The sequence below is a fragment of the Saccoglossus kowalevskii genome, chromosome 19 (genome assembly GCF_978046115.1).
Source record: "Saccoglossus kowalevskii chromosome 19, keSacKowa6.1, whole genome shotgun sequence".
NCBI lineage: Eukaryota > Metazoa > Hemichordata > Enteropneusta > Harrimaniidae > Saccoglossus > Saccoglossus kowalevskii.
In genome coordinates, this window is record NC_140659.1 from 29,213,021 (window position 1) to 29,235,549 (window position 22,529).

Genomic DNA, 22,529 nt, shown 5'->3' on the forward strand with positions numbered 1-22,529 from the left:
GTATTTATTACAAGTCATCGTGCACATCAGCGGCAAAAAAGATTTGAAAAACAATTATTTTTTCATGTCGATGTAGCATTGCAAAAAAAAAATTTTGCAGCAGCACATAAATATGTGTCGCCAACAATGTTCTGCACTCATTTTATTCATTACTATGGCATTCGACCATGTATAGCCACACTTTCCTCCATCGTATTGTCACACCAGTATGAATCTGTGTATGTTCTCTTAAATTCACCACCGAGAGCATGATTTCGGCTTGTGCCGAGCGTTCAAATTTCCGCATTTTTTTTTATTCGACATGTGCCGAATCTGTCCCGACCGCTCACATACACATTTCGGCACGTGCTGACTTGGTCCCGAATCTCAGCCAAGATCTCTAAAATGAACACCGCTATTATCCAGTCCCTCATAAAAAAAACAGCTCCGTTGTTAGGAATGCACATTTCAATTAACATGTAGAGAATTTAAGATATCATCACAAAATGAACAAATCTGAGAGGTCCCCCTGTAGTACCAATATAAATAATATCAAAGAAATCAGACTTGCAGTTTTCAACAAGTCGAACATATCACTTTTTACTCAAAATTACAAAACTCATCAAAATTAGAAAATTAAAGATATCATGAAATGAATAAATCTAAGAGAGGAACATATACACTAAAGAACATATACACTAAGTATCAAAGCAATCAGACTTTCTTGAAAAAAGTCAAATCAAAGAAAGCATAGAACTGCGCTGAGAATATTGGAGACATGGAAAAAGCCAAAAATTATGGATAAAAATCACTTGTATCTGCTGACAACAACCTAATAGAAAATATCGTGTGATTATATACATCATCTATAGGGAACAAGGGAACATGGACGCAATGCCCTCATGCCATCCATGGGCATGCATCCCCTTACCCTGGGGAGCAGATCCTCTGGCAACCATAAAATTCTGATTGACCAGGGATCACATGTGGCCACAGTCTTCAACTGTGACCTGTCTGGTAGTAATTTTGGTCCCAAGGAAGCCATAGAATGCTCCATTTTAAGTTAGAATCATCCAAAACTCCACACCCTGGTAGAGAGAACCCCATCTCCAGTGCTCCCTCTTGCAGTTTTTTTCTAGAAAAACCCCTGATCTATGTAACAAATTGTTTGAAAGATTAATGAAGTCAAATGTTCACAAAAATTAGGTCAACCTTTATGAAATGCAGCAGTTATCAACTAAAACCAGAAGATACAATGCAAATAAGGAAGGAGGGGTTGAAATAGGTGATTTTTCGTACAATTGCGAGATCTCGCGAGATGCATGAAAGACGCGCATCGAACTTCTGCCACAAAAAATCGAACGATTTGATTTTGAACTAGAATTTCTTTATTTCGTAGCTTACATTGACCGGCCAATCTTCGACAGAGGAATATTGCTTCCGAATACCCTTACTTAATCGAAATTGCCCATCATCAAATGTGGACAGCACATTATTAAGCATGGAAATGTCCCCGAAATACATTCGCGTTTGTCGAATCCCACGCGATGTTTGACGCCACTACGACGCTATGACCTTTGTTTGTCCTGTTTTTACGTTCGATTTCACGCATAACGCGTGATTCTCGCAGTGAACGGAAAATGGTCTATTAAATGTCCAAAACAATTTTTTCACTTACTCAAAATTGCTGTTTGGGTTTTTAGAACCTCTACATTTCTAACGAGATCAGATTTTGTTAGCAAAAGGGACATAAGAAAATGTTGATACTTGTGGTACTGAATGCATGTAGTATTGAAATAGAAAACATTCTTAGCATCCATGCAGTTATAATTAAATATTACACACAATCAGCATACCTGTAACTGGTGCTTCAATATCTATCATAGTTTTTTCTTGTCGTAATAAAGCTGCTCCTTCATTGATGAGTCTAAGTGCTACTGCTTCCTCTACCCTTCCTTCCACAAGGAAGTGTTGTTTTAAAATGTCAGGTTTAGGTTTCCCATGGCTGTCAAATACTTCTTTCATAGTCAAACGACTTGAAGGTGGAAACGGGACACCTAGAACAAAGTGACAAACTAATTTAATATTTAGTTTTCAAAAACACAGTTGGCTCAAATTAAAATGATACATATTCCATAAAAAAATTACACAAACTCATATATACAGTATATATATACAGTGGCCCCTCGCCAAGTAACCGTGTCTGGATCGAAGCAAAAACCGTGACTTCCCAAGGAGTCTCGTGAAAGAGGGGTTTATGCATTGAAAATTGATAACAATCACACATGGTTTTATTTATAGCAAGTTTTCTTAATTTGACAACATTACAGCATCCATTTCTGCATGGATTCATGCAACTCATTGCAGCAAGTTTTGTAGATCTTTATCAAAGGGGAACAACCAAGAACTACATAAAGTCAGGACCTTCATACCTTGTCAACGACAACCAGTAAGTGTTAACAGCCAATTAAATGCCCGCGACTTAGCTGAAACCGCGACTTATTGAAGCACGAGGGGTCACAGTATATTCAACTGTCTGAAAGCCTCAAATACTTAATCATATTTTTTGGTGCCCCTTCCCATCGAATCTATGGCACACTCGCCCCGGATTTTGACCCTTTTTAATGTTTTCAAAGCAAAGTAGTATTCGAACTGTCTACCGATTACGAGTATGATGCAAGAACCACTATGCTACTGAAGATCGGTACATACATGCAACTACTTTATTAATATAGGACCAAATGGACATAATTTACCATTGCTGTTAGTTATGATAACTATTAACAAAATATGCAAATATACATTTTTTGGTGAAACAAAAATTTGGCATTCAGAGGGTTATTTCAGTTTTTGAAACACCAGAATTTTTTGTATACTAAGGGTTCTATTGTCAAGGCCAAACTATATTAAAAAGCGTCTTATATAGGAAATTCAGGCATGCTTTCTACAACAATGGGCATTGTAGACTCCAGGAAGTAAATTACAAAATCTTATACTAGTACATTGTTTTGTGTACACACAAATACATGTTTATTCAAAAAGTACATAGTGGGATAGAAGACTTGCATACATTGTCTACTATATTAAAAATTTAAGTTACGTTCTAACCAGTAACTAAAATGAAATAAAAGAAAATGGGAATGTTTGCTCACTGGACAAGAAATTATATGCATAGCAAGATATCAGGTATTACGGTAACCCTTTTAGATAAATGTATAAAGTTACGCCATGGATACATGTACATGTAAAAGGTATAAAAGTACATTGAACACAATTATAAGTCTAGCCAGAAAATAGGCCACATGGAGATGATAATTGATGTTATCGATAACATTCAGGGCATCCTGCATATGATCAGAGGAAAAAAATAACCTGTATCACAGTATGGTAATTATGAAAGCAATCATCCAACATATACAGTCATGGTTTTGTAGTCAAAAGACAGGTTTAGGTTAGGTTATAACCAAGAAATTGTGTAAGCAACCAGTTGCTGACAGTCTTGGGTAACCTAATCTTTCCAATGCCAACTCAATGATACAGTTATCCCAGGACGTCACAAAAGTTTGAAATGAAAAAATGGGGGGGGGGGGTTAAGTGAAGTGCCTAAAGCTAACCATTCCAAAAAAGTATCTCATGTCGCCAGTTAGAAATTGTACTGATGGAGTTATTTTTTCACAATCATTCATTACTCCACATTTGTAGTGTTTTTTTTTGATTTCTGCAATTTTTTTTTATCTTACAACAAAAGTTTGCTTTGGTTCGCTTTGATACATGTATTCCCTAAATAATTTCTATAAAGCTAACAACCATTTTGTAAATTATGGCCTTGACAATGGGTGCCCTCCCAATTCCAAGCCCTGCATTTGGGCAGTCGTATATATTCTTTTAGATTTATAATACAATCTGAATATATTCAATGTGTTAAGCTGGTCCATGATAGTCCAAGAACTAACAATGCAGATAGAATGATCAAGAAAGCGTTTTTCCATTCGTAACTCACTGAATTACAGCAATATCTTACTTAAACCATATTCAAGTAGATGGATAATTGAATTGCAAGAAATGACCTGTTAAACAGTTGGAATAAATGGATCAAAAGTTACTGTCTAAAATTATTTTTACTCCTAATTTCAACATTCCTGCTGGAGTAAAATAATTTAAATCATTTTTAAAGAAGTTATGATCAAAGTTATGGTTAACAGAAAGTGTAGACAGCATAAAAGTTGGCAAAACGAGTAGTGCTAAAAGGGTTGAGAGGAGATGTGTAAACTGTGGGAGGACAAGTCTGAACTAAAATCATCAAGGATTCCAATGTTTACACAGCACTCTAAACAAAGCATTAAAAGGATTATTTGATCAGTATTGTCACTATTTAGCAGAGCTTATTTCTCAACAACTGTAATACAAGTGATGCTGATGGAACATGTTCTAACACTAGCATAACAAGATCAAGCCAAACATTAAGAACAAATATTTATTGTCTGCAATTCACTGGTGAAAGGATGACCCCACCTTTTCATTCTTACTCAAAACCCTTTCTCTGCTGGTAGGAAAAATAAAAATCATTGTTAGGCTCAGAGTTGAAGGAATAGATAAGTTGTGAATACTTTTAAGTTGCTGCAAAGCTGATTTTTCTCTTGAGAAAACCCAGTTGACATAGCATAAATTGTTTGTTCAGAACTGGATGCCTATCTCATCATAAACACTATTAAGTAGGTCATCTAGGGCAACTAGTATCTCAATATATCAGGTTGCAAACACCCACAGTTGTAATATTTCCCAACTTTCCCAGCTAAGGTACACATGCATGAGGGATTATATTTTGGACGAAATAGACAATTCCTTTAAACCTTTTATCTGCTCACTGAAATATTCCCCTATATGCAGGAATTTGCATGTAAAAACAGAACAAACAAAGGTCAAAGCATTGTAGTGGTGTCAAAACTTTGCAGGTGATTCAACAGAGAATAAAGTGATAAATACCACAACATTTGATGGTCAGTTTTGATGAACTAAGGGTATCTGAATGCCATATCAGAAAGATCAGCAGTTCAAGTCTGTGCTACAAAAAAAAAAAAAAAATCAAATCATTTGATTTTTTTCTTTACATCTAACACAAAATCTCGTAGTGAACGGGTAAATTAACTACGTCTTGATAAACAGTTTTGAAAAAAAGAAAAGTTGTATTGAAGTTCAAAACAAGCAGCCTGTCGGCTGAGATAGCTCTGCTGTCAGCAATGCACATCACAATTAAAGAACTGAAGATATTATTAGAAAATAAACAATATGTATATAAAGGGCAACTGGACAAATCTGAAAGAGGTCCACATGTAGTGGTAATCGAACATGCGGTTTTCAACAAGAAGTCGAAAATATCATTTTTCCCCCAAAAATGACAGAAATAATTATCAAGATTAGATAATTAAAGATATCATCACGAAATTAACATATCTAAAAGAGGTCCACATGGAGTACCTATATAGGTAATATCAAAACAATTGGACTTGCGGTTTTTAACAAGAAGTCGAAAATATCACTTTTTACCAAAAATGACAAAAATATTCACCAAAATTAGAAAATTTAAGGTATGATCAAGAAATGAGAGGTCTACCCAAGGTACATATACACCAAGTATCAAAGCATTCAAGCTTGTAGTTTTCAAGAAGTCGAAAAAGTAAAACATTGACACGAACGATGACGGACAATCATGATAAAGTCGATAGCGGAGCTAAAAAGTAAACAAGACATAATATTGGAATAATTGCTGATTACGAACGATACCCTCCGACACAAGCACAAACAAAACTTTGATTGATTTATTTCACCAGAAAATTTTAGAGGTCAAGCACAAGCCTATTCATCCACTTTGACTCGAAATGCATTAGTGTACTGAAATATTATAAAACAAGTCATTGAAAAGGTCACAGTCCCCGTTAAATTAAGTTCTCTTTGTGCTCGTCACATTAAAGCAAAGGGGTTGTCGCGAGCATGTCCTTGAAACTTGAGTTCCAAGTGACGTATACAACAGATTGTTTATTTACATCAAAACACGTGTTCCGTGTAGTAGTAATATGGCCAAAAATAAAAACAGCCGTTATTCGGCCAGCTTTGATCTGATTATGAAACACACTGATATGTATGATGTATTTGCCAAATTCGAATGAAAATGGTACATAAATTGTGGAAATATAGTAGTAAAGCCAAAAAGTCAGATGACTGTCATTCGGCCATCCTTGACCAGATTTTGAAACAAATTGTCATGGACATGCATCCTAACATGTATAAAGTACATGTATGTGCCAAATTTGAATGAAAACTGACGGGGCACGTCCAAGATATCGCATAAAAAAACAACAAGATGCCTGCCAGTCGACCATCTTTGATCCAAATGTGAAATAAATCGTCATGAACATGTATCCTAACATGTATAATCTATGTACCAAGTTTGAATGACAACTGACAAAGCATGTCCAAAATACAACATTTTCAAAAACAAGATGGCTGCATGTCGGTCATTTTGAATCGAATCGCTAAACCACTGCATGTGCATATGTCCCACATAAAGTACTAGGCACATGCAAAGAATGAACGGAATCGGTCCAAGGGATTCTGAGATACGACTCCGGACGGACGGACGGACACACGGACACCGAATTATAAGTCCCCGTTTTCGAACTTCGTCCGAACGGGGACTAATAAACAAATTACTAGTTTTGAGGTGCATGCTCCTGGTTTGCTCAATTAGTATTTCAAATTTAAGTTTGACTCTCAGATACAGTTCAGGGGTGAACCATTAGAAACTCAGGTGAGAGAAGAAGTCGAAAATGTAAAGCTCACGCCAACAGATGACAATCGGTAATATAAACCGCTCAGCTCTGTCAACTTTGAAAACTTTAGTGAAGGAAAACAAATATTACATTGTTTTTCTGCCCCCCCCCCCCCGAGTTTCTAATAGTCCACCCCGTATCAGTGTTTTAGACAATTATCCAGCATATGGAATAGATAATTGGATATATGAATTGCAGAAAATATTGTCAAAGATTTTCAGCTTTTGCTTTTTTTTATTTGCATCATGTTCCAAAGTGAAGGGATTCAAAATGAATGGATCAGAGACGCAGCAATTTGAAATAATATTAACATACTCTCACCTTCAAATGTTACAGTTTTTATAAAACCTACACCACAGTTGCAGTAAAAAAAAGTTAATTGTTTTGAAATTTTTTGTTACTAAATAGAAATTGTGTCACTGTAGTTTTTGGCTACTTTCAAGAGCACCCAGTCAGTCACAGTGGTAGTTCGGGAGCCAAGAAAAGACCTTTGTTAGCCCCTGAAGATATAAAGACCTGCTTAGGCTAGAGAAAGAAAAACTGTAATGATAACAAGACTAAAAAATTCCTAAGGTAGAAATAAAGATGTTTTATATGCGACAGCTCCACACAAAACATTGTTCAAGGGAAGCAATTGTGGTTGATTTGTGAACTGTATATGCCTCAAACACTACTGACATTTAAGACTTTGTTATTTCAGACACCAAGAAAGGATTCTTTACTACTCTAGAAATCCTTTACATCTGTAGCAACAGTATTTGTCTGCCATGCTTGTAACCATCGCACCTGTTATGTTCGCATGATTGGACACTATGTCTGCATTAATTGTATTGGAAAGAGTAAACTTGACAACAACAAAAAGAAGATTACAAGTATCAGTCAAACTGACAGGTAATCAACACTCATGGCTTAGTATAACAGGTGGCATATAGTGTAGAAATGGAGAGTACTAATACCGGTGTCAATAAACCCCAAGTTTACAAGCTAAACATAGTCAAACTAAAGAAGCCTTGACCATAATATTTGCATGCAATCACAAAGGTCACTGCCCTGGAATGTCTGTCTGGACTGTATCAATCCCATTAAACAAGTAATCCCATTTCTTTCATAATGTTAATTCAGCTAAGGCATTTTTGGTCGAGCTTGGCACAAAGAGTAGTCCTACAGCCCGGGAGAAAAACTGCTATTCAGACAACTGAATAGAAACTTGCTTGCCTAAACAGACTATCATTTTTAGACATCGAACATTTTGAAATTTCATATGGAAGTGTGAACCACCTAACTAAATTATGAAATCAAAGAAAACTTAGAATACCCAGGTGCTGATAGTAATGGAGAAATATTTAAAATTATTATATTCAAAGTATTAAATTAGCCTTTCAAATAAGAAGCTTGACTACTAACGTGTACACACACTGTTAACTGCATAGACTCCCATTGTGTGCTTCAGACACTGGAGTTAATAAGATGCCAGCATCTAATGCGACATTGTCTGCATCTACCAACACTCAAAACATAAAACACAAGGTACACAAAATATTATGATACAAGGCAAGAAATCGAACTCTTGTACTTTGACCTTCAACTATTATCAGGTCACTGTAATAACAGTGCCTCAGAGGACAGACTTCACTTCCAACATGAATGAGTTGATATTACCATATTTGCTCTATTAGAAGACATCTTTAAAAGAAGAAGTGGGCATAAAATAAAAATATTGAATGCTGGAACTACAACTTATTTTGACTATTGAAGCACCAGGATCATTTACACAACCACATGTGCTGTTGAGTGAATATTATATATGTATATCAGATTGGCAAAGCAATTTTCATCATTTCCACTCAATTCACAATCAGAAACATTTGTGGCTAATAGCTTGGCAACTTAAAAGCCACTGCTATTGTACTGAAAGTTGGTCCTTGCAATGGATTAATTTGTATTTGGATATTTTCTTGCAACATGAATAAGATCATGACAGGATTAAAGCACTAAATTCGTCTCATCTCACATTTCTGCAATACCATTTATTTTCACTAGCATTTAATATCACTTAGTATTTTGAGCATTATCACTAGAATTGATGAAATTTCCAGTGAAACAAGTTATATTGTTATTTTACATGTTCATATGGATTTAACAGATTTCATTTATCAGGAAAAATAAAGCAACTAAACCCCATGAATAATTAATGAATTTACAGCAACATTTTAAGTTAAACATATTTAATTATGTGTGCTTTAAAGCATGTGGGAATTGAGTCCCAAAAGACGATAACAGATGCAAAAAACTCAAAGGCTCATGGGTAGACTCTTGTTTGTAAACTATGACACGCTATGGCCATCTGACGACTCCCCTGCTTTATCCCCTTAAAATGCCTAAATTTTTCCAGCTCAAAATTTTGATGAAACATTTTCATTAATTTCTGGAAATTACTCTCATTGGTAACGGTACATTGTTTTATGAACAGATGTGATCAACTAGTTAAAATGAGGTGATTGCTGGTTCCATCAAATGAATGACAGCCTCTAGATAACGCTGATTTAAAATATCTAGATAGTCATTTGGCAACCAAAGACAAAATTTGGCTGCCAACAAAACTTTTTATCACATAAAACATACCATACAGCACTTCTATCACTTTGTACAGGTAGGTTTCGTTATACATGTATGTAACAATATACATGTATGGAGATCGTTTATGGAGTGATAAACCATGCAGTTTGCAACATGATGCAATTGAAAGTAAAACCTCATCTTGTTGATAAATAAGTGTCAGGCGAAACACTTGGGACATCACATCCCACGTTGAAAACGAAATGTCTGTATGTTGCTGAATTTGAGACAAGACTGTCATGATGTGACAATCAAGATGGCAACATTTGATAATCAAACTTGAGAGCTGAATGAACAAAAAGCAAATCAAAATTGGGGTACCCTAACTTGTTTCCATGGAAACAATGATATTGACCTTAACCAAATATACTTTGCCAGCCATTTTGGATTGGAAAATGAACAAAATGCATACAATGGAAGTTTCATTAAAATAGTCGACAAGAAAGAAAGCTCAGAACAAATATAATAGCAAAGCATATAAAAACGTTAAGTCAACAAAAGATGAGTTACAGCTGACAGGTAACTTCTGCGCAGTGACTAGAAATTTAAGACCAGAATAGATTTTTATGCAGACTCAGATAGTGTAGACAATTTTGGAATAGTTAATGAAAAAGATCAACCGATATAGTCCTTTAGTCTGCGCAAGAGCATCCTAACCAACACTTGCCTAATTCAATAACTATTTGCCCTACTAGCAGTGCATCTCCAACATAAACAAATATAAACCAAAAATTGCATTCGTTGTATACTGAACCCATAGAAACTGGGTATTTTCATCCTACCATATAATAAGAAAATGTGACTTCCAAATATGAAACGATTATTATGCGCGCAAGCGTCTTCTAATAATAAAAACAAACATGGCAGCCCTAAGGGTTTCGGACCAGACACCACACAAAAAAGTTCGCTGAATCTTTTTTAAACTTTTTGGATTTCGGCATTCCTTGATATATCATAATAAGGTTATTACGAAGATACCACAAAGTATGCACCTAGACAGTACGTCTTCTTGCATACTTTTTAGTATCCTCGTAATAACCTCATATTAAAAGAATACTAATGTTTATACAACTACTTCATGCTCTGGGGTCACTCACTTTTTTTACTATGTACTATAATATCAGAAAATATCAGTTCTAGTGAGAAACAAAAATTAAAATAAAAATTAACAAAAATCTTTCAAATGTCACAAAAACAAACTGATGGGTGTGGCAATTTCATAAGCATTATCATGTTTCAGTCATTTAAGATCTTGTCCTTACGGGGCAACACTCAGAAGTTAGTGTATTCAGAAAACTACACCTCTTGCAGTTGCAGCCACACCCACTCACAAGATAACTCAACACAATTATTACATCCAGCAACTTGCTTTACCAGTTTATTGTGAGATGACCAAACAAGCAAATTGCTATCGTGATTAAATTTAGTTATTTCGTTCCTCAAGGCAGACATACTGACTATAACATCAATTATAATGAAATTCAGCCAGCCAAATTCATGAATTTAAATATCGTTGAACATGCGCGCACAGCAAGGCCATTGCTCAACGATCTCAAAAAAATGAAGATCACCTTAACCTTCAGTTTGCACGATTTTGAGAACATTTTATTTCGATGCATGTGGCAACATGTTCACACATGACATTTACGGTAAAAGCATTATTCAATCACAGAGTGTATTATAATTTGGGTATATTTATTTGAGTGAAATGCACCGAATATCTAAGAGCTAGCAGTACCAATACAAGTGTATTCAGGAATGTTATCACGTTGTAGTACTGCAGTAAGGCCTAAACTTCACAGGCAACAAAGATCGATAACAATTCCCAAGGCATCTTTCGCTCAGTGTTTTGTATCCTATCGGAAGTCCTTCCTTCCACGAATATGTGAAAGCACTCAGCTGGGAACATTTTATTTTGAAATTTCAAGATATTCCCTACCAGTTTACCTTTGTGCCTTTTAAAATAGATATTTTCTGTATCATTCTTATTCTGAAAACTTAATCAGAATTAACCTTGAAATTAGGGACAACTACATCACTGTTCAAGCACCAAGAAACACCATAAACAGATTAGTTTATGACTTAAAATTTATTAAAGATACAAATAAAATTTTGATAATTTTAGGCCTAGCATTCATCTCTGCATGTGAGCAAAAATCGTTTTTTTGGCGGTTAAAGAAACGCATTAGAGTGAATTACATCTATTTTTAGCTGTAGGTCACGAACTCTTCATGGTAGACATTTAAAAAAACATGGACGCCACTAAACCACTTTCATTCAAAACATAAGCACATTTGTACTGTACATATGTGACCTCTTTAAACAATGAATAGTAACTTCACATAATAAACATGTAACACCAGAAGTACAAAAAAGGTATAAACATTTAATAATAAATGTTTATCATAACATAACATTTATGTTTTAATACCATTGTAACATAACAACCACCACGGGGACAGACTAATACATTTTTGACACTATGGCTGCCTTTTAGGAAACTGAACTATGAAATCCTTGGTAATGTATACTGATGTATGCATTATTATCATTTAAAGATGCTATGCTACAAACCATATCAATTACGCCCTCAGGGAGAGCATTTGAGTTGGTAGGGGAAATGTGCACTGCATAAAAAACAGTTCCAGGTGCAAATCCAAGATGGCTCACATAATATTTCCAAAATTGAAATAAAATTGACAACAACAATCTTATATAATCATACCATGATGTTTGGAAACTGAACAATCCAAATCGTAATAATTAAAAAAAATTCTCAATATAGCTTTGCCACCGTAAAATTCATGCTTTATTTCTTTTCACACAAAGACAATTTTTTGTAAACAGCCTCTGACCTCTGCCCCCCCCCCCTAGAGTCGCAGTTGTAATAAAATTACATCACTAGACATGAATTGGGGATCCCAACTTTTAATTTATCATTTAATGTACCTTTTGTAATTTTTATTTACAAGCTGTGAATTGTACTCCGTCACGCCCACTATGGTTCAATTTTTTCGCACAGGTACTTCCTTGCATGACCAATTTGGTAAAAATAGGGTCAAAATGTCTCAAAGGATAGAACTAAACCAGGAGGCAGTCAACCAGCGCAAAAGACAAATTATTCAAAAAATATACATCAAATGAATGAAAATAATTTATCAGCTTATGTTATTTTATTGCTACCTTTTGTCTCCTTTAAAAATAACGTTCCCAGTATAGTGTCGGTTTATTTCAAACTCAAGCACAGGAATAATTTCAACAAAATTTTACCCGATTGTTTAAAAAAAATTCATGGGTCTGAATTATTGACAAAAATTAAGATGAAAAAGGGATTATTTTGAAATTTAAATATCGAATGAGCAGTTGCGTTCCCTTGGTTACAATAGCAAACATTTGGTCAGAACAATAGCAGTGATAACATAAATACAAAAGACTACATAACACTGTTGCTAGGGGAAACCATTTTGAATTCTAAAAAGTGAAGCTTGCAACGCAAAAACACAGTCTTCCACCATTTTACACTTTTATCCACTACTAGGTTTTATTTCCGCTGAATTTCACCATTATAAAGTCAACAAAGTAGGAGAAAACACTACTTGAAAAATATTTTCTATGATTTTGGAATACTAATTTAAGCTTTGAGGTAGAAACCTTCTCAAACACAAAAATTTATTTAAGTGTCTTTAAGTTATACACAGGGCCAATATTTTAATTATATCCTTAATATTAATTATTCCCCAAATTTTATTTTTCGCTGATAGCTAAATGCAGTAATTTAAAACCCAGTAAATATACATATTTAACAATTAGAATATATTATTTCCTTCACAAACCAGTATATTTAAAACCAGATATTCAAGCAAAATAATTAAATTAGCTAAAATTAAACCTTGTGAATATTCCTTCTCTCACAAGATGCAGAAACTCAGGCAAAAAAAAAGGTGTGGGTCACTATGCTCTTTTATAACCTCTATCAAGACAATGTTTATTATAAATTCAGTAATGTTACATTTGTCAAGGCAGAGCCCATTGGTTTTACAATTGTAAAGAAGACATGCCTGTATGTCAACGTTTTGAAGATATAGGGATACAGTAATATACCACATGGCGATTGTAGCAGACCAAATTTTGTTTCAATTTGCCTAATTAATGTATTTATAACCAACATTTTCCAGTATTAATTGTGTGAAATAGAGTATTTAAATGAAATAATAAAAAGCAAAGCTATTGCAAGAGAGATTATAATGCACACAAAAATGAAAAACAAAATTAGATGAAATCAAAAGGGGGGAATAGAGTGGAAATGGATAGTGTTCACATCTAGTTAACTTACACTGATGTAGGAGAAAAACAGGTGTAAGCTAGTTACAATGTACATCAGCGTAAATGAGCTTAAAAACAACAGTTTACCCACTTGGAAGCAGAGCAACAGGTTAACCAAAGCACAAAATCGGCATAATCGCAATGTGAACAAACGCAAAACTTGGCTCAAACTGCATTATTCAGCAACTAGGATTTGTAAGTGAATTGGGGCCCTCAACTACATTTTAGTGCCATGGTGAACTGTATTCACATTAACTTGTTTTCAAAGCAGATTCTCACAATATGCGTAGAATTTTCAGTCAGTTTAAAATGTAACATACAGGCCTGTCCATACACTTAGTTGTTAAACATGCATGCATAAAATTATGTACAGAAAATACAGTTAACTGAACTGAAAGTGCTCATCAGCAGGTCAGTGCCATTTGTACACATTATCCAGTACAACCATACACTTAGAAAAGCGCTGGTAAAATTCTAGATTATGATATTGTTATTTTTTTAATTACAGAGCACAACTTACGCCAGCAATTTTTTCCAGTCAGAATGCAGTACATGTCTACTGTTTAATCTATAAACATCAAGTGCTATTTTGGGTAAACAAAGTTCATTTTAACCATAATTTTGACCAACAACCTGTCTATTTTTGATTAACAATAAAATGAGGACCATGTACTTATCAGTTGAGATAACCGGATGGCAATGGAGGGTCAAGTAAGAATCCTTTTAATGATAAAACGTGTGTACCAATGAAACTGCGTAATACTCGGGTTGTCATACTTGCGTAGTCACTTCAATACGTCAAAGCGATTAAGTGCTGGCCACATTATAAAGTTATTATTGTAATAACATCAGTTTAAAACATTATCTACTGATATACCGTTGCCACTCACAAGTGTACTGATACATGACAACATTAACATTTCCGGGATTAGTTACTATACAAAACAGCACTTTGAACCATCAGCTAGCTAAACAGTGCACTCACGATGGATTCACTTTTTTCTGGTAAAATTACCAAATATAAACACTCAAGCAATAATTCAGGTTGAAAAGCAGAGGAAAACAATTTTGTGTTCCTAGTATGGTTTATAATCTGTGAAATTGGGTCAACATTATACCTACACACAAGTTTGATGATACGTTGGCATAATCAAAATTCAAGCTACTGAAGAAGGAAAAACATAATCTGAATCTATCGTCTCAAAACCAATTTAATACATGAAGTGTATTATTACAATATAAACCAACAACAATATGATAGTCAGTAACCTGAAGCTTTGCATCAAGAACTGAAAATAACCTATAATTCAGTATTTGGAAGTAATTGACTTTTTTTGGGGGGGGGGGGAGATGAGAAAAACCTGATGTTGGTTTTGTGTTTATGGTGTCAGTTGTCATAACACTGTTTTGACACAAAAGTCGGTAGCAGTGAATTGTATTCTTTGAACTAACCTCCTGTAATTCTAAGCACAGATAGACTGCTAAGCTACGTGCAGAGAGACTGCTAAAGAAGAACTGCCAGTATGAAGGACTATTTAACAGTAACAAATTAAGAATTAGCGCATACATTTTAAAAACAGAAAAAGGGTGATACGATAAAATACCCTGAAGTGACAGGAAGTGCACTGACTGCAACCAAAAAGACGTTGAAGACATGATGCACTTCCTGCATTAATTTCAAGTTGTATGAAATTGAGGGCTCAAATTTATCTACAACTGTTCAGTACCAGAAAAAATCATTCCAAAAATACTACCAGCTGCTCCAAAGTTAAATAATTTCGGCTAAAGGTCTTGCTCAAAATTTTGAAAAAGAAAAAAAAAAGAAGACATTTTGTGAATGACAAAATTTGAAATCTTTGCCCCATGTCAAAGACATCAGAAAATCCTTTTATAAAGACATTACAAGTGTCAACAGCACATTCCTAGTACATGAATATTAAAAACAATTCAACTGTATCAAAAATAACATTTTCTACAAACATTAAGAACAAGAAACACAATCAGTCAGTATAAAATCAACTTGATTAAAATAGACTTTACAAAAATGAATTGGAAATTTGAGTGACATTCACTCTTGAAATGTCAGTATATGTAAATTTCTAAACTTCTACTTGATCAAAAAGAACTTAAGTGTGTCAGTTGACAAGCTCAGATTATATTAGATGAAAGTATTAGCACTAGAAATTGTATTATCAGTTCTTGAAGGCTTCTAGATATGCTATACGTTCTTAATACTTTATAGTAAATCTTGATCAGTGGCTATGGTCTCCCAGTGTCTGTGTGGCACACTGACCCACGATAGGGGTTGACCCTATTTGATATTCAACTCAAGGTTGGTTTCATCCAACAACTACTACAAAGGCATCAGTTTTTAATACTTTACATTGTTTTGCTAAGATTCCCAACAATCCACTAAATATTTATAATAAAATAATTATTGTATAAAAAACGCATAGTACAGATGTGTATACATAAAATTAATGCTTGAGAAGTGTCAAACTAATAACGTGAATTTGTAAGCTACTTTTTATAGAAGTGACACCGAGCGTTATTACATCATTTTTTTTTTTTTTTTAATGGCAAATAAATCAATATCAATTTGATTTATGGGAAGCATAAGTAGCACTGCTCTGTAAACATTTTTAGAGTTTAAACAGTTCTCCAGTCAGTTCTCTTTTGAGATTTAGTGTATTATACTATTTTTAATCACACTTCTTATTGGTAATATGCAAAACAAAATTATCAACTGAAAGGGAATTGTCATAAGGCTTCCTGTACAAGTAGAAAGAAACCTTGAAAGTGGCTACCTCAAGTGCAGCAAGACATGAAGTCCACATTATAGCAAAAAAAATATGTTAATAGACTACAGCAGAAATAATACAAGAGCTCACTACAGCCTTGGGTTTCAATGACCCTGAATATAGGTATGTTTGAAGTGTACAAAACTTCATTTCCAATTGACTTTTCAAGTGAGTGAATCAAAGTAATTCATTTTACATATATATGCTATTTGGTAGCTCGTTCACATAGCTCAGTCAAAAAAAACCCATTTCCATCTAAATAAAGTCATGAAAATTAATCTGAAACACTTAACATCTATTTCACAAATTATTATGCTGTACCAAGAAAATGCCAAATATACCATAGTTCAAGACATCAAACAAGAACTCTATGGTATGGCCTTGCCTGTAACCTTTCAGAAATATTTTATTCTCAGTAGACAAGAAAGAAAGTAAACCTGCACTGTTTTAGTTTATAAGGTGGTAATTGCAAATTGTGTGACATAATATAAAATTTTTTAATAGACAAGAATTAATCATTTTGAACTGTCAAAACAATTAACGCTAAGAGAATTGCTAATATCAAGGATTTGGAAAAAATTCAAATTTCTGTTAGAAATATAAATATAATTACAAATTAAAAGAATTAGTGTTCCTTTAATTTCCAAAATCCTATTCTAATAATGTGGGAGATAACCGAGTCTATGCAAGGATAACCATTTGTCGAGGCCGTGCAAAGGGAGATAATCCCAAACGTTCACTACTGAATACCTTTTGTAATTCATAAATTTAAGTGATGCTATGGTGTTGTCATTTGCTATACGACAATTGTTGAAGACGCATAGCAACTATGCAGCGTTCTAATCAGAATATAGAAAAACCTGTTGGAGCCCCATTGATTCATGACAGCGCAAAAATTGAATGTTTCACAATTGTTCTATGAAATGAAATTAACATAGCTCACTGATTGCAGCTACACTGTCCGTGATAATTTCAAATTAGAGCATTCATCAGAAAAAATGCAGGTCTACACAATTTGGTTAGTCTATTCATTTAAAATGTACACAATTTGCTTTGCTCAAATCCATCTACATTACCAATTAGCAAATAGGGCATTCTAATTGCAGTTTTACATCTCTATTGTCGGGAGACACCAATCACGGGCAGGTAAAAGGTGGCACAAGACTGATACTAAACATAATGATATATTGAATGCCATGAAAGAGAATTCTGCCTCTTTTCACCTGTAACCACTGATAATTGTAAATTATCAAACTATCTCCTGCATAAAAGCAATAAAATTAATAACTAGTCATGAAAAATTTACACGTTTTCAAACTCTGAATGCGATACAATTTTATAAAAAAAAAATATTTTATAGCCAGATGAAATTACAACATGACTTGTTGACCCTGTAATGACTGTAGTAACAGTTGTGTTGAGATAAACAGTGTCAAGACGTGCATACGTGGTCAAAGTCCAACAATTTCACAAACCATATGAAAATAAGGAACTAAAGCTGTACTATAGTAGCATCCATTGATTATTTGGGGGGAAATGAAAGTGCTGACAAATATTGAATTCTGCTGGGTATTTTGATTCTAAATAATGCAATAAATGAAACCAGACAAAAGGAATGGTACCACCTCTATTCAGTCTCTTTATTTTGTTGGGTGAATGTTATTGCTATAAATCAATCTGAAATCACATTGTAACTGTTTGATAACTAAAGAGACAAAATCACTTAAAAAGGGCTGTTAGTGGCAATTGTGGGGTCTTTAAATCTGTGACCACGGTTGCACATTCATTAATTGATCAGCTGTTTTCTGGCAGGTGGATGCCCCTAACACAATCATACATCAGTACATTAGCAACACATCGTCCAGGAGATCGCCTTCGGCTTGAAATGGGAGAATAAACTCGACACTGCAGAACGTTTCACGAACTCCACTCAATTTTGTGAGCACTACACAGTGGTTTTGATTATATATATATAAAAGGAAAGTCAGAGTCAGTGTGATTCGAATTGAAAGACTTCAATTATATTTTAGTATCTATTTTTATATAGAAACACCAACAGATGACGCTAAAAATAATAAGAATATAAATTATGATTCAAAATTTTAGTGGTAGAAATGTTAATGACCGCTCTATAATCTAAACAACTCAAGCCATTGTCACTGTCAGATAAGTGTCTGTCAGATAGTGGTAAAATACAAGAGTTGTCAGCTGTCATCTCAAGGATGACACCGCGACAGAAACGAAGGATTCACCCGTTTTTATCACATTCTAGTGAAAGGCAGCTCAGTGACATGACAGAAAATTGTTAAAAATCATACTGCTGCTCAACAATTTGATAGAAATTACAATGACAACGTATTAACAGTGCAATTATTGATAAGAATTACTAGGGTTGTATCCATTCAAGATGGCGGACTGTTTGAATCGGTAATGAGAAAGGATAGCTTATTCGGATACTCACTTTTCACTACCCGGTCCAGAGTGGACATTTTGCCATCGGTCTGCGCCATGGCTGATGGCTTGAAGAATAAAAATACAGAGCACTAATAGTCCGATGGTAATGTAGTTGTTGTGATCTAGTCGGATTCTTTCTTCTAAATACTAAAATTCTATAGGCTGCATAACCTGTCAGGAATCCGTTCTCAAGATGGCGTCAACAACATCTCATTTGCATACTAATGCAATGCGCATGATCAGTTTACCGTTATATGTAAAGGTCGGGGGGAAAAAAAAGAGTTCATTTTATGTATTCTGCATTTATGCTATCTGATCTAATTAATGATGAAATTTTGGAATTTTTATAAAAAATGGTCGATCAATTCACGAAGGTAAAAGAAAAGAAACCATTATTAACAAACCTAAATTTGAAATATAATACATATTACAATTTATGGAACTCACTATAAATGAGTATGGGAAATAAAATTAATACTAGTGTGAATTTGGTAACATTTTAAGCAAATAAACAAACACACAATTTAACTTACAATTTTTTTTTACTGTGATTTTTTTTTTTTAATTTAGTAATGAATATTTGTATTTATCATTTCGTTGGAAGAGTAGTAGACTAAAACGCATCTGTCTCTTAGGAATCCTGTAAAAGCCAGTTTTAGAGATAAAATCAGTAATATCATCAATCCTTTGCAAAATAATGATTTATCGTCCAATTACCCATGCATCAGTGAAACAAACCACATATTTATAGAAGAAATATTGTGGTTTTTCAGGCTAATTGCACACTCCCGGTCACCAAGATTTTTTTTTATTTTTTTTTATTATTATCTTTAATAGTAGGGAGTAATTATTTATAATTTATAATTTTTAATATTTAAGCCATACCAATATTTTAATCGATAATAATTAATAATTATTTTTAAGCAATTAAAAGGTGCTTTTTCGAATAGCGTTTCCATTGTTTAAAATTTAAATATATAAATTATTACATATCTATGAGTAAAATATGTATTTGTGATCTAGAAAGAAATCAATCAATAAACATATTTTCAAAAGTAGTGGGTAGATACAAGTCATCAACCACAGCTACCACACAGAATACAAAACCATATTAATATTTCTTACGACTCCAAGTTAGTTTCTGTTCCATAAAGTTCAATTGTTTAGTAATGATATATTAATTATTATTATTATTATTATTATTATTATTATTATTATTATTATTATTATTATTATTATTATTATTATTATTATTATTATTATTATTATTATCTTTCCATTTGTCATATAAACGTTTTTATAAATTACTCTATATTTTTTAGAATCATTATTTAACAATATAAACCAAAAATTACATGTACCATAATTGTATACAATGTTAAATAAATAATATCAATTCTATTTCATTTTATTCTACATACAAATCAAATTTAAACCATTTGACACTTTAATGATATATTGGTGAAAACACGATTGTGCGATGGAATACCATTCTGTTGCCATGGTTACATATATCTGAGAAAGAATATTTAATTTAAATATGTTATTGAATAGATCACGCATTATGATGCGTTGAGTTCTTAGAAAATTACCACACCGTGAATGAAGATGGTACGTGAAATGGACATAATATGAATTCATTTTTATTACACAAGAACATCAAGCTGATCTTCCCATGGTGGCGTAGAAGCGCTGGTATATTGATGCGTTGTGTTTCGGAATTCGATCCAAAGCGTTGCCAAGTATAAGCATGGTTATGCACGACCCGGGTATGATTTTTCTAAATATGTTAGCAGGTGCAGCAAATTGCGAAACAATAGTGTAATGAATCATTGAAAATGTCCATTGAGTTCCCAAGTCTGTTTTCCATCAACATAGACGCATAAATCAGTTGGGTGTTACCTTTGATTTCCCTGGAGTTCAAGATTTGACCCGGTTCCCACAAAATGGCAGCCATACGCCCTCTGCTATGAGTACATATAACAATCTATGTTTTCTACCATTATAATTCTATATTTCATCTCTCTTGTTCATAGTACTTTTTCTGGCAACCATATATTTTCTCAGAACTCAAAGTAATTGCAAAGTAACACACCTCAAAGGAAATGACAAAAAAAGTATAATCATAAAACACAAATAAACATGTACACATATTTGAACCAGGAAAGAGATAAATTGCAGTTCATTATTACCCTAAACCATGAACGGTTTTCTACCACCTTTTTCTAATGGTTAGCCCCTTAGTAAGTATTTTTCTGAAATTTGTTGCAGACACCCCTTCTTACTATAACATGTACAGAATAATAATAAAAAAATGTTGTACATCCATGTAACCTTCCTTGAAACCTTGCATAAATTAATTAAGGTTAATTGGTGTTAATCGCCCGGGGTGTCTCTGTTCAACCTTCTGTTTCATTCTGCATCAGAACCATTAGCCCATCGCCGATAAATGGGATGTACGCAACGAATCATAAATTATACATTTGGTAAATATCACTGAAATATGTAGAGATATGTGACAAAATGAAATTGGCAAGTCATAATAATCATTTATAACTTAAAACGAGTTACACTCTTTCAATAACATTGTATCCATTCTCTACTTCGAATATTCGAAATAAACATACACATGAAATACGATGGATGCTATACCCCAAAGGACTGAAATACAACAATACCTAAATCAACACCGAGACTGAAGACAAAAGGGCTTCACGCATTTATATATTACGTCTCAGTGAATCCACTGAATATAGCAATTATATTCCAATCTAAATATATTCTAATATATATTTTCCATTATTAAAGAAGCAATATGAACAAAACATAAATATATTACAAATTGTTGATCGATACTTCATGCTGTAGACCAATATCGAATTATGATTTATAACTAAAAATGTTGTATTTACAACACACACAACAGTATTCTCATTAGATGAATAATCAAAACACGAATACCCATCATTATCACAGTACGTTCTAAAAACAACCTCTGCAGAATGTCATTGTTTCATTGAAAGAATACTCAAATGTGTGAGACAAGAATAGTGTTTTCAGTTTATGGTATCTCATAACTAATGTATTCATCAATGTACTTTATCAAACAACAATATTAAAAATTAAATTATCTAATCCATATTACACCCTCAACACTCACCCATGATGGTTACAGGAACATAAGAAAAATTACAGCGAGAACAAAACTCTTTTCACGTGGAAGGTGCTTACGTAAGACAGTGTTGGTTCTTTGGTATTCTACGATAATCTAATCCCAAATTTGTAATGACCAAAATAATACCCCCAAAGAACATATGCTGATTTCGGTTGATGATTTTCCCAGTTTGCAATTCGTCTTCTCTGGGTTTAGGTGAATGCACGCCACTACCGAAATACTGAGTAAGAAAAAACGTGCTGGTGAACGCCCTCTAAACCCACTCATGCAGGACAATATTACAAATTTAGAATTTTTTTTATTTTTTATTCCATCCACGAATCTGCCAGAAAACGTGTACCTGTAAAATTGAAA

At 33.7% G+C, this 22,529-nt stretch overlaps 1 protein-coding gene across 4 annotated transcripts in view; it reads right to left on the bottom strand.

The window, feature by feature from the left end:
* The window catches only part of cna1 (calcineurin A protein catalytic subunit), a 45,400-nt gene extending 26,199 nt beyond the window's left edge, over window positions 1-19,201 (bottom strand). For 3 of the 4 annotated variants that reach the window (XM_085493476.1, XM_085493474.1, XM_085493475.1), the window contains exons 1-2: window positions 19,008-19,201; window positions 1,836-2,036 (exon numbers count right to left, since the gene is read on the bottom strand). In XM_085493476.1, coding sequence (XP_085349602.1) covers window positions 1,836-2,036; window positions 19,008-19,056 — 250 coding nt within the window. In that variant the 5' untranslated portion in view covers window positions 19,057-19,201. The remainder of the gene's footprint in view (window positions 1-1,835; window positions 2,037-19,007) is intronic. The other variant, NM_001165007.1, reaches the window with a different exon arrangement.
* Window positions 19,202-22,529: the final 3,328 nt, after the last annotated feature.